General features: G+C 39.9%; 1 protein-coding gene across 1 annotated transcript in view; it reads left to right on the top strand.

Annotated features, from left to right (window-relative positions):
- LOC108668506 overlaps window positions 1-14,056 on the top strand; it is a 16,173-nt gene extending 2,117 nt beyond the window's left edge. Inside the window, exons 2-10 of the mRNA XM_018155738.2 lie at window positions 38-67; window positions 229-436; window positions 654-782; window positions 899-1,162; window positions 1,326-1,421; window positions 2,141-2,347; window positions 12,338-12,523; window positions 13,379-13,586; window positions 13,896-14,056. Coding sequence (XP_018011227.1) covers window positions 38-67; window positions 229-436; window positions 654-782; window positions 899-1,162; window positions 1,326-1,421; window positions 2,141-2,347; window positions 12,338-12,523; window positions 13,379-13,581 — 1,323 coding nt within the window. The 3' untranslated portion in view covers window positions 13,582-13,586; window positions 13,896-14,056. The remainder of the gene's footprint in view (window positions 1-37; window positions 68-228; window positions 437-653; window positions 783-898; window positions 1,163-1,325; window positions 1,422-2,140; window positions 2,348-12,337; window positions 12,524-13,378; window positions 13,587-13,895) is intronic.
- The last annotated feature ends 247 nt before the right edge of the window (window positions 14,057-14,303 follow it).

Here is a 14,303-nt window from a genome sequence, read left to right as displayed (position 1 = left end):
TATCCATCTTTTAACATGGTAATTTGATCTTCTGCAGGGAACCTGCGCTGATGAGTACACTGTCGCGGTGAGTGTGAACATTTTGCTGGGTTGTTGTTTAAAAACTGTGATATGAATCCTCTGCATTATCTACATAAGAACACGCCTTTTCTTTGTTTAAACGCCATTTAAAAAATAACATTTATTAACTTATTCTCAATAAATAACAACAAGTATTACCTCAAACAGGTCAAGTATCACGGCTCCAAGTCTGGCATGTCGTCCTGCGCGTCGCGGTCCGTCAACGTCAACTTTCGGTCCCTGGCGACGAAGTCAGGCGTCACTTACACGCGTCGCGCCATCACCGCCGCAACCAACGACTGCCTGAAGACCCTGGAGGAGAAGCTCAAGCCTGCGGCCGACCTGCGCTCCTGTGCGGAGCAGGCCGCCAAGACCAGTCAGTGCTGCATTAAATAGTTTTAATTGATGTGAATGATGAGCCTTCGATTAGTTCAATTCTCGTGTGTTATACAATTCTTTAATAGCCTTATACCTCTTTGCAAACTATGCATCGTATACTATATGATGCATATACTAACTATACAGACCAAAGGTGATGACAATAAAATAATGGTAACCGCCTACCCAATATTGCAGTACAGTCATCATTTCAGACCACACGACCTTTGCTCTCCGTGACGGTGCGTGTTGGGGCACCCGCGTGCTTTGGCCCGTAGGGGCGCCATGCACCTCTGGGGGGGACCACGTCATCTACGTCGCCAAACAGCTGGTGGCACCTGCTGGTCAGATGGGGGAATCGTATGAAAAAGTTAACCGGAATTTAAATTCAATTGGAAAGTGAAATATATGTTAAACCAATTTATTGACCTCGAATTAACACAGTTTTGTCAACCAACAGAGCCTAACGTGTCGAACTTGAGCGTCGGCGCAACGTACAACAACTCGCAAGTGATTTTCAACGTCACCTTCAACAACCAGAGCAAAAGACGGTGCTTCATCACGTACCAGCTCGAGTTTGACGGCCAAGCGAAGGTTGTGTCGAGTGGGGATGCGGTGGCGACAGAAGTGACTGGGTCTTGTCCAAACTTAACCTTCGTGCTCACCCGCCTCTTCATGGGGCAGCCTTGGGGGCCCAGCAGCTTGTACCAAATCCCAGTGGGAGGTGAAAAGAAAACGCAAAGTTATTGTGAATGATTTTTGTCAAGAATCTCATTAATAATGCTTGTCCATTACTTCGAGTTTCAGCGAATTGAGGAGAGATTTTCTAGGAACTATTTAGACTCATTTACTTTAGATAAGTTCTAATCCGTGAAATTTGTGCCCAGAATTACCGGCCCCGGTAATCAACCCTTCAGCACTCACCTACCACATCACGCTTAATTCGTCCGGAGGCGACTTGTCATTCGCCGGCGTGATTCAGAGTAAGACGATGCACGTTAACCAGCGACGTGACGTAAAATTTATGGTGCGGAATCATGAGTGGATAGCGGAAATTTGCATTCGTGATCGCTTCTTAGCCTAATTGATTGATTTACGAGTAATGCTGCCACAATTATGACCAGCCCATGATAAATATACTCTGTGTCCTTTAATTTTGGAACTAATCTCCTTTATAAAATATGAGAAATACTTACTCATCTTGAAAATTTTTGCAAAAGCAATAACTGATTTAAAGTTTCAATCAATTGATTCATTTGTATCATTTTAAATTCTAAGTAAAGCGTGGTAATATTTATGCTAAAACTCAGGTCAAGAATAAAAGTCAGCTGCTGTGGAATTCGATTGGAATCCTGAGTATGAATTGAAATTATATGTGAGAATTCAGTAGGAGCCGTGAGCGATAATTAAAGGCCTTTGCACAGTTGCTATGTTTATTCAAAATATTTTTTATAACTCTTCCTTATTTTATGTAAGAATTGGATTATGATCTAAGGTGAGTTATTTCCCAAATATTTGCTGTCACTTATTCTTCTTAAGTAAAACACAGGATGTAAACACAAATGGCAATCATATTCAGGATATAGGTACGGCAAGATAACTTGGCCTCTTTATTTTGGGATTCAATATCTAAATGAAAATTTTCATGTTCGCTTTTTCAGAAATGTAAAGGCATTTTAGATGGAAAATTTTACTATTGCAGGCGATCCATGCAATCTCATCAGGGGCTTTGAGGTGACTTTGACAGACTCGATGCTGGGCTACAACGACACCGTCATTGAGGTGCCGAAACGCGACACCCACTTGCTCCTGCCCTGCCAAACAATAGATGTGTACGAGACGTTGCAAACAACCCTCCAAACCGTCGACGGAGTGCAGATCAATACGAACTTCCCGACCTTTATATCATGTAAACAATGTTCATGGATTTAGGACAATAATCAAATATTTGTAATTGTGAAATTATTGAAGCGTACTAGTTTGTACTATCAAGATAGAAGTTCTCAGAAATTGTTGAGGCATTGTTCTATATAATTACGGAATGAGATACCCAAACAAAATTAGATTTAACATTGCAAGAACTCTTATAAAGTAAAAAAAAGATTTGGGGTAACTTTGTTCACTCTTGGCAAAGTTACAGCGACAAGAGCGCGTTATGTCGCAGTCATTCGATGTGAACTCATTTGGGGCGGTCGGGGTGACGCGAGCGGCTATAGGATGTCGTCATCCTGGGCAATGCCTTCACGGTGCACTCGTTATGATTTCAATGATTTTAAGGTTGAAAAACAAAACAATTTAATGAAATTAAAGTTAAATGACTTCATTTTCACTTAAACCTAATGAGCGAGTCATTTTTAGCGCATTTTCTCATTTATGGAAAAAATGCACTATTGTGCTCGCCATGTCTGTCCGTCCGTCCGTCTGTCTGTCTGTCCGTCCGTGACTTCACGATTTCGTCGACGAGAAGATGCGCTCTCTTTCACTCACTGCAGTGAGTACTGCGTTATATATATTTTTCATTCTTGGCCGTGATAACAAGGAACCTCTTTAGATGAAAGGAACCTCTTCTGTGCATGATTCATGGAAGCAAAACACGGCAATCGTTACAAGAGAATCTTGATGGCTCAGCATCAATTATATTGCTATCATGCGAACTTTTATTTAGTTAGATTTCGGTCTGAATAAATTGGATAATTTCCCGCTCACTTTTAATGTCGTTTATCTTTTTTCTGCACTGTTTAATTTACAGAGCATGTTGAGTAATTTTTTCATGTAACTATAAATGAATGATAAATTTGAACGATCGAGTGGCTTAGATTTACTCTGACGACGAGTAAGTGGTACTCACTCACTGGTATTCAAAGGTTCTTGTCTATGTCGACGAGTAAGTGGTACTCACTCACTGGTATTCAAATGTTCTTGTTTATGTCGACGNTGTTAATGTGGTCTGGTGAAAACTGTTTAGTAGACTGATGCAGAGTGTAAATGTGGTCTGGTGAAAACTGTTTAGTAGACTGATGCAGAGTGTAAATGTGGTCTGATGAAAACTGTATAGTGGACTGATGCAGAGTGTTAATGTGGTCTGGTGAAAACTGTTTAGTAGACTGATGCAGAGTGTAAATGTGGTCTGGTGAAAACTGTTTAGTAGACTGATGCAGAGTGTAAATGTGGTCTGATGAAAACTGTATAGTGGACTGATGCAGAGTGTAAATGTGGTCTGGTGAAAACTGTTTAGTGGACTGATGCAGAGTGTAAATGTGGTCAGATGAAAACTGTATAGTAGACTGATGCAGAGTGTAAATGTGTACTGATGAAAGATTTATAGTAGACTGATGTAAAATAAAAATTTGAACCGATTGTAAAATGTTAACATGGACTGGAAAGAACTGTTAAGTTGAACTGATAAAAAATGTAAACGTAGACTGATGCCAAATTTTAATGTGGATTAATTCAAAACGGAAAATAAGGTATATAGTAAAACTGTAAATGTATAGACTCATGAACAAAATAATTGTGGACTGATAAAAAATGTAAACGTAACCTAGCGAAAGGATTTAAACATAGACAAATGAAAAACTGTTAACGCGGACAGTTAAATGAATGTAAACCTGGACTCAGTGTAGAATTCTGTAGGGGCATTGGATTAACCAAAACACACAGCATATTGGAAAGGCAATCACACAACCAATCACAGTCTGAATGGGATAAAATCACAATCCCATAGCCAATCACAGTCTGGGGAGGATGACATCACAACCAATCACAGCTGTGACCAATCACAGTTACTTGGATGCAAGGCTCTTGCTCTTACCGGCGGTGGACGACGCACCGCCGCCCCATTCTGCTGGTCGGCACATTCGTGGTGGGACGCAAGCAGTGGCCGCCACTAGGTCAAGCCCAACGTAGTCAAGTGTCCGAGTGTTGAAGGTTCTTAAAATTATTTCTAAATCCCCGGGACATCGGGGAATATTCTTCCGAATTTGGTGTAGCCATAAATTAGTGTATGTTGCGGTGCCTTTGAAGTGGGAAAGAACAAAAAGTGACAAAGTGTGGCCAGAGAGAGGAAGGAGAAAACAAAATGGTAGATTGGAACCAAGGTAGGCGCATTTCTATGCATTAGGGAGATACCTGAAAATATGGTGTGGTAGGAAGTGAAGGAAGAAACTCGTCGGGGCTTTGATGGGTTTTACGTACGAGTGAGATGTCGGTGACAGGCTCATTTTTAAACTTATTTAAATTTTATAATGTTTGATGAATGCAAATGATGCGTACGGTAACGGTGATGATGAATATGATATTGAGTGATGAATCTCACGGTGCTCTAGACTCTAGAGGATAGATAGGAGGGGATATTAAATTTGTGATCAAGTTAATCGTTTATCGTCTACACCGAGCGCCACTCTGTCTGAAAGCTACGTCCATCGTCAGGGTAGCTGCACATTGATTTATTAAGGAAACTGAGGTCCAGGTGCAGCAGGCCTGTAGGTTATGTTGAGGATGGTGAATGCGTATGAAATGTGGTGGAAGTCAATTGCGTCATTTTTACATTGACTAACTGCACTTAGAAACGCAATCGCAAATTCTGCCAAGGAATAGTGAGCTTTGTATGAAGGTGGAGAGAGTGTGTGGAGGTTGGTGAATATGTGTACTAAGGTGGAAGCAGAGGACATAATGCGAGTAGTTCGGAGCTTTTGAATGTCTTGTAATATTTTGTGACGGTGTTCGCCGAGGAGCTCAGTTAGTTAAACAGATGGGGGATAAATGTTCGCTAGTGGATAATTGTGTTTATGATGATACGTGTGATTGTACGCGTAACATTTGTGAGCGTATGAAATGTGTATCTATGATGAAGCGCAATACTTTTCTCGATTTTTTCTAAATTAAGATACAAATGATTTTGATCCAGTACCGTCAAACGGGGTAATAAGGGACGGTTTCGAACGTTTTTCGTTACAAACTTCTCACCATGAAACATTTCATAAGCAAGTTTGGGCTCATTTTAAAGGTCTTTGCGAGTGCTATCGTATGGTATATTCGAAAAAAATTCCATTTGCTATTCGTAAGGTGCCAGACGCAAAATCGAAGCGTCCCGAATTACCCTAGGAACGGGGTAATCCGGGACACCTGAAATAAAACTTAATTTTTAAACGTTTGGAGTATGTAAAGCGTACTCGTCCATTACTATAACAGTACTCTGAATTCCTCCTCTTCCTTTCTAGATGATGTTGATGTAGAACAAATGAAATTTTTTGTGATTTTTACTTGTTTTTACTTTATTGATATGAAATTACCATATCCATTCATTACCGTATTATTAATGTGATATTGACTTATCCATGGACATGCCATTTAGCATTTACAACGACCTTGTCCACTGAAAGCTTCGTATCAGCAGCCGTATAGCATTTCTTCTTTATCTGTAAGCTTACATGTCGACTGGTAATTTCACACCAATTTAATTGAAGATTGTAAAAAACATAACTTTTACCCCGCCCGTCCCTTATTATCCCGTTTGACGGTATTGAGAGGTTTTGGTAGGGTGTATGAGGTTGATTCTATAAAAACTATGAATAGGTGACTTTGATGCTTGGCTCTAGATGATAATGCCTGTATATTTTGTGTGAATCCGTAATGGCTTTGTCCTTTGGGCGGGTGAGAAGCAAGCCAATTGGAGAAATGCGTGCACTTGGACAGGAGGACCTACGACACTGCCTATTCTGAGGGATGCAGTTGTGTCTGTAAGACAGAGTTTGTGTAAAAAACCAGTTCTGGTTTTGTTGTATAATATTGTATACAAGTCCGCTATACCATTTCTTGTCTAAGTTTTGGGTCACATCGCGAAACATTACATATTTACTGTCTCTGTGGTAGATTTATGACGCGTGTTTCGTGTAAATTGGCTAGTGCTGACTTTTTTGTACGCGTTTGTACGCGCTTTTGGAGCCTGTTTTTTTGTTGTGCATTGGTGTTAAGTGCGGTGTTAATTAACATTCAGACTTGTTTGCATTTTGGTGGGTTGATTATTGCGCGGTACAATTTCGAACCCGGTGGAAGTCTATAGTAGCTATTTCAAACTATCGTCAGTCCTGAAAAGATCCGGTACAATGACACGAGTTTAGGAACTCGGGGTCAGTTGACTGCCAAATCCAAGAAGGAGATGGACGAGACAGAACTGGCAATACTATCAAATAATTGAATCTCATATCACGAGCACTAAAATAGCAGACGAAAGTGGCCCGTTAATTAAGATGGGCTGTAGTCGTAAAAACAGTCTATTAATCAGTTGTGAATGTATATGAACAACTTAAATAATTGAATTGTGTGTGCTTCTACCTTTACACATTTACACAGCTGACTCCTGCTATAGTCGCGAATATTCATTTTTTTAATTGATACTACCAAATGCATTTTATTGCATTTAAAAGGTCTACAAATTAACTCCATGGACCTAATTGAAGAAGTCCGATCTATTCCTCAAATTTTACAAGATAGGTTTTAAAGCTCAGTTTTCACGCAGCCTATAATGATAATAATAATATTGTATTTTTCAACAGTTATTTATCACTAAAAAGTCTTGTGTCAGTTCACATTCAAAATTAAACAATAACGTCCGTCCGTCACCATGAAGGCCAAGTTGGTAATTTCCGTCTGTCTCCTCCTGTCGACTTATGTGAGTATAATTAAGGCTGAGGAGAGGGTCTGGGTAAAAACCTCGTTTACTAATTGTTAGATCTTTCTGAAACATTATGCACACATGTAAAACAATGATACAAACTAGTTTTGTTCGTATGATTCTTTGAGAAAACATAAATTGTGAAAAACCTAAAGGAAACGTAAAATGGGGAGGCACTTCAAAAAGTCTCCAACTGGCTCAGATCCAGATTAATAATATGATCAAATTTTTCAATTTAAAAAAAAATTATTACTATGCCTGTCAATTTTTAGGCTCTTCTTCAATTTAATTTCACATTATTTGTTTGTTTTCCCTTTCCGTGCAAAAAAGGCACAATCTAAATTATATTTTCTCAAAAATAAATAGCCTATGAAGTGAAACAGCGTTCAAACTGTATAGGCTAAAGATATCCCTTGGCTCTAAATTCCCGGCCCTTCCAACGACTTCAACTTGTAAGGCGTGGGGATGCTAGCAAGTGCGGCTATGATAGCAAGTGCGACCAGGTTACATAAGCTATGATAGTCACGTAAATAGATCGGACAAACTAGGATTACTTGATATTGTAAAGCACTAGGCCCGAGCTAATATTTGGAATGCATTGATAACTTATATTTAACCGTAATTAGATTACATTTGGTTATAGGTAATTATCTTAAATAAAATGGCATGGTCAAAAAGAGCGAGTACCAATTAACGGGTAGCTGCCCTGAACTATAATGGCTAAAATCCACCAACGTTCGTAGAAAATGACTTGCGGGGGTAACTCGAGGAAATACATGGTCGCTACAAACTCGTTAAATGAGAACACCACATCATTCATTGTTGTCCAGTTCAGCGTTAATAATAATATTCAAATCAATTATCTTCGCGGCAATGTTCATGCCAACTGTATGGAACTGCTTTTCATATAATTCAGAAATCGCCTTGGTCACAAACTGAGGTCATCGCATACATTTAGTTGGCTGCATCAGAGGCTCCCTGTTCACAGTTACGAAATAGACGAAGAATGTTAAAAAGTCAACTTATTTTCTGCATCTCACCTGCACCATAAATAATGCATTTAGTCATTGATACTTATTTTCCATGTGAACTCATTCGACTAAATGTTACGCCAAATTAAGTCTGTAATTTTTTCACAGAATTTCCACATTGGTATTGCCACTCTGTTTTTTTCTTCATATTTCTTACTGCGTGGCAAGTCTATCAGTCACAACAGTTTGAGAACGGTTTGTCGTTATATGAATAAATAATGAGGAACACATTATTTGAGAAGGACTGGATCGAGCAAACCTACACAACAAACTGTACAGGTATCAGAATTTGACTGATATTGTCTGCCAAATTAATTCTATCCACCTTTTATTTATTAGTTTATTTTGTTCATTGTTTTTTTATTATAAGTAAATTTCTGGGAATTCAAAAGCAAAGACAATACCACAAAAATTTACCATTTCTTTAGAAAAGAAAACGTTTCGGACTCCAGCTCCATCGTCAGTTCATAACATAAAGTTCAGTTCAGGAGAAAATTCAGTCCTAGAACCAAAAATACAATCAATTAGTAAAGTAAAATCCACTGTTATGTATTGAAACGGAAACAAGTAAACGAGACATGATATGAACGCTAGTAAAACGAGCCTAAAAATTTACTATTTCAAGAGGAAAGAAGCTGAATGCGGCATTCAGACTATAGGCTTCTGTTTGAATATATACAGGGATTCTAAAATTCGTAGATCAGTAACTTCGGATGTGGAAGCTAAAACGTTAAAATCACTATCAGCTACAAAGCTCATCATGAACGCGTACAGCAGAATAAGGAGGATGTGCAAATAGGTTCCCCGTTCTATAACTCCTTCCCTTATGCTCAGCCAGCCTTGTATAGAAATTGCGTGACGTCATACCGACGTACGCTGATGCGCACTGCGCTCAACTATATCTGTAAACTAGTGACGATCGCATAATAACAGGGAAGGTATCCTCATACCTGAAAACGAGCCGATTGAAAAAACAGTGTACATCGGTATGACGCCACGCAATTTCTAGACTAGGCTGGCTGAGCACAAGGGCAGGAAATATAGAACGGAGAACCTACTTGCACATCCTCCTCATTCTGTTGTACGTGTTCATGCCGAGCAGTGCAACACCTCTGTATCTGATAATGATTATAAAATTCTAGCTTTCACATCCGGTGATATTGATCTACGAGATTTAGAATCCCTGTATATATTCACAAAGAAGCCAAGTCTGAATGCCGCTTTTAGCTCCTTTCCTCTTTAAATAGTAAATAGATAGGCCCGTTTTACTAGCGTTCATTTCATGTCTCATTAACTTGTTTCCGTTTAATACCTGACAGTGGACTTTACTTTACTAATTGATTGTATTTGTGGTTCTAGGACTAAACTCTTCTAAACTGAACGTTGTGTTATAAACTGGCAATGAAGCTGGACTCTGAAACGTTTTCTTTTATAAAGAAATGGTGAATTTTTATGGTATCGTCTTTTTTTCAAATCCCTGGTTAACTTACGATTTAAGCAAACAAGTGATTTTTTAATTAGTAAATTTTTATTTTATTCAGTACTTACATCTATCCATCATTTAATATGGAAACTTGATTTTCTGCAGGGAACCGGCGCTGATGAGTACACTGTCGCTGTGAGTATGAACATTTTGCTGGGTTGGTTGTCTAAAAACTGTAGGATGTATCCCTGCATTATCTACATAACAATACGCCTTTTCTGTGTTTTAACGCCATCTAAAAATAGCATTAACAAGCTTATTCTCAACAAATAATTACGAGTATTACCTCAAACAGGTCAAGTATCACGGCACCAAGTCTGGCATGTCGTCCTGCGCGTCGCGGTCCGTCAACGTCAACTTTCGGACCCTGGCGACGAAGTCAGGCGTCACTTACACGCGTCGCGCCATCACCGCCGCAACCAACGACTGCCTGAAGACCCTGGAGGAGAAGCTCGTGTCCGCGGCCGACCTGCGCTCCTGTGCGGAGCAGGCCGCCAAGACCAGTCAGTGCTGCCTTAAATAGTTTTTATTAAGTGATGTGAACGATGGGCCTTCGATTAGTTTAATTCTCCTGTGTTATACAGTACTTTAATAGCCTTATACCTCTTTGCAAACTATGCATCATTAAGATTATAGAGACCAAAGGTGATGCTTCGGATGCTGATCAAATAATGGTAACCGCCTACCCAATAATTCAGTTGAGTCATCATTTCAGACCACACGACCTTTGCTCTGCGTGACGGTGCGTGTTGGGGCACCCGCGTGCCCTGGCCCGTAGGGGCCCCATGCACCTCTGGGGGGAACCACGTCATCTACGTCGCCAAACAGCTGGTGGCACCTGCTGGTGAGATGGGGGAATCGTATGAAAAAGTTACCCTGAATTTAAATTCAATTGGAAAGTGAAATATATGTTAAACCAATTTATTGACCTCGAATTAACATAGTTTTGTCAACCAACAGAGCCTAACGCGTCGAACTTGAGAATCGGCGTAACGTACAACAACCCGGAAGTGATCTTCAACGTCACCTTCAACGACCAGAGCAAAAGTCGGTGCTTCATCACGTACCAGCTCGAGTTTGACGGCCAAACGAAGGTTGTGTCAAGTGGGGATGCGGTGGCGACAGAAGTGACTGGGTCTTGTCCAAACTTAACCTTCGTGCTCACCCGCCTCTTCATGGGGCAGCCTTGGGGGCCCAGCAGCTTGTACCAAATCCCAGTGGGAGGTGAAAAGAAAACGCAAAGTTATTGTGAATGATTTTTGTCAAGAATCTCATTAATAATGCTTGTCCATTACTTCGAGTTTCAGCGAATTGAGGAGAGATTTTCTAGGAACTATTTAGACTCATTTACTTTAGATAAGTTCTAATCCGTGAAATTTGTGCCCAGAATTACCGGCCCCGGTAATCAACCCTTCAGCACTCACCTACCACATCACGCTTAATTCGTCCGGAGGCGACTTGTCATTCGCCGGCGTGATTCAGAGTAAGACGATGCACGTTAACCAGCGACGTGACGTAAAATTTATGGTGCGGAATCATGAGTGGATAGCGGAAATTTGCATTCGTGATCGCTTCTTAGCCTAATTGATTGATTTACGAGTAATGCTGCCACAATTATGACCAGCCCATGATAAATATACTCTGTGTCCTTTAATTTTGGAACTAATCTCCTTTATAAAATATGAGAAATACTTACTCATCTTGAAAATTTTTGCAAAAGCAATAACTGATTTAAAGTTTCAATCAATTGATTCATTTGTATCATTTTAAATTCTAAGTAAAGCGTGGTAATATTTATGCTAAAACTCAGGTCAAGAATAAAAGTCAGCTGCTGTGGAATTCGATTGGAATCCTGAGTATGAATTGAAATTATATGTGAGAATTCAGTAGGAGCCGTGAGCGATAATTAAAGGCCTTTGCACAGTTGCTATGTTTATTCAAAATATTTTTTATAACTCTTCCTTATTTTATGTAAGAATTGGATTATGATCTAAGGTGAGTTATTTCCCAAATATTTGCTGTCACTTATTCTTCTTAAGTAAAACACAGGATGTAAACACAAATGGCAATCATATTCAGGATATAGGTACGGCAAGATAACTTGGCCTCTTTATTTTGGGATTCAATATCTAAATGAAATTTTTCATTTACTCCCGCTTTTTCAGAAATTTAAAGGCATTTTAAATGGCAAATTTTACTATTGCAGGCGATCCATGCAATCTCATCTTGTTTATGTCGACGAGTAAGTGGTACTCACTCGCTGGTATTCAAATGTTCTTGTCTATGTCGACGAGTAAGTGGTACTCACTCACTGGTATTCGAAAGTTCTTGTCAATGTCGACGAGTAAGTGGTATTCACTCACTGGTATTTAAATGTTCTTGTCTATGTCGACGAGTAATGGTACTCACTCACTGGTATACAAATGTTCTTGTCTATGAACCTCAAATGAGACGGTAAACCTCATGTCTGTAAATGGACGCTCAGAAATTACTCACCTGGCAACGGTCGTAGAGGTGCTACAGCTAATAGGTTACATAATAAAATTATTGTACATCGGAAAACACCAATGAAGAAATAAACTTTCGCTCCCGCCGCCAAATTTTCTTTGAAATTTTGTGATTTATTGTTAAGTTATGAAGAAGTTTTAGGCGCGAAGCTTTGTATGATAACGTTTCCCTTGTAAAACACTAATGCGTGCTTAATACCAACAGTTTTAACTGATGACTACAACGTCAGGTTCTACGACAAAATCCTTCAGACTTGTACGTCACTATTTCCCACGCCGGTTTCTGCCTCCACGACCAACATCACCGCCTTGTGTGCGGGGCTCGGACTGCAATCTTTTGGCGAGGAGATCTACTTGAAAAGCTTGGCTGGGATTAGCCCAATTGCCTACCGTAAGCAATAATTTCCAGTCTGATTAGCCGTACTGATCATCAAGATTGGATCTAATTATAGGAGTTATGCATCATTCCAAGCAATTCTATTGTCATGCCATTCAATTCCGTCACAAAAGAGTCTTGAACAAGAGTTGTGGTTGGGCTGATGTTCTAGGCACGTACATCGCGTATTTTCTTTACATTTGTCCCTTTTTGCTAAAGTGAACAAAGGACACGAACCAAACTAGGCAGGATGACTATGAAGTCTACTGTCATCAGTCTGCTGTCTTGATTTGTTGGCTTATTATTGCATCCATCTTTTGCTTGCCTACAATGTAACTGCAAACAAAGTTTCTTGAACTGTTTCTTTTTTTAATTATCATTCATAGGAAGTATACATAAAGGGCGTTTGGATGCACAGAAAACACTTGCCATTGGACTGACTGCTATAGCGTATACAAGAGTCATGTTTTGCAACTGTCAGTCATATTTTAAATTTTGTTATTGGCTGAATTAGAAGTAGAGGAATAGAGATTGTCAATAGTTTTATTAATAATGATGCTAAATAATTTGTTTTACTGGTAGAAAAAGAATAGCGCCAGTCATGTCGATCTGCGTAGTTGGTATACCGATGCTTGTGCTTGATGCAAGCCGTTGTCAGTGTTTCCTCAAGAGCCAGTGACTAACTCTCCTGATGTTTGGTTCTTTATATATTTGAAATAAAAGGAAAATATTTGCTAGGGATTCTTTTTAATGGTGATTATGTGAGAATCTAATTAAAAAAAGTAAGTGTAAATCATACATACAGGCTGACCAACATTCGGGCATTTATAGCTCCCAACTTCTCAACGAATATCCCGTCGTTTGTTGCAGCATTTTGGCTCGACCTGAAGTTCTACCCTGACAGCGGCGAGTGGAAGTGGACCAGCAGCATGAACGTCCTGCCCTTCAATGCCAGCGCTTGGCACCACTATGTGCAGCCAACAACCGCCTTGTGTGCAGGCTTCGATTCGAGCGAGCGATATCTGGAGGCCGTTGATTGCGACAGAACTCTATTTGCATTATGTTTTGGTTAACAAAGGTGAGCCTCCCTGCATAATCTGATGTATAATATCAAATCGATTCAGCATCAAGTTTATGTGATATTTCAGTGCAATTTATCGATGCTATCGCTTAGTTGTCTGATGAGAACACTGGTCGTCTTGGCATAACTCTGAGATCATCAAAGTTATGGATAATAATTATCAAGAAATCATTTGACGTACAATGTGAAAATTTGATATATGTGTCTTGCACTTGTTTCTTTAAAGAATATGTATGAATAGTTATAAGAATATAAGAACAATTGTTGGAATAAGATGACATACAAATGAAGCTTGCGATGTTCCAGGCCTGGACATGAGAGGCAACAACATCACGGCTGCTTGACTTCAGGGGCGCGCTTGGGACGGCCATGCATTGGACTACTTAAATTTTGACGAAGGATTAACTTATATTTTGAGGACGGATAAGGAGGACGGATAAGGAAGACGGATAAGGAGGACGGATAAAGTGGACGGATAAGGAGGACGGATAAAGAAGGACGGATAAGGAGGACGGATAAGGAGGACGGATAAGGAGGAGGGATAAGGAGGACGGATAAGGAGGAGGGATAAGGACGGATAAGGAGGGGCGAATAAGGAGGACGGATAAGGAGGAGGGATAAGGAGGACGGATAAGGAGGACGGATAAGGAGGACGGATAAGGAGGACGGATAAGGAGGACGGATAAGGAGGACGGATAAGGAGGACGGATAAGG

Source organism: Hyalella azteca, unplaced genomic scaffold, assembly GCF_000764305.2.
Source record: "Hyalella azteca isolate HAZT.00-mixed unplaced genomic scaffold, Hazt_2.0.2 contig2759, whole genome shotgun sequence".
Taxonomy (NCBI): Eukaryota; Metazoa; Arthropoda; class Malacostraca; order Amphipoda; family Hyalellidae; genus Hyalella; species Hyalella azteca.
Note: the sequence above shows the minus strand (reverse complement) of the source record. Positions and strands in the feature narration are given on the sequence as shown.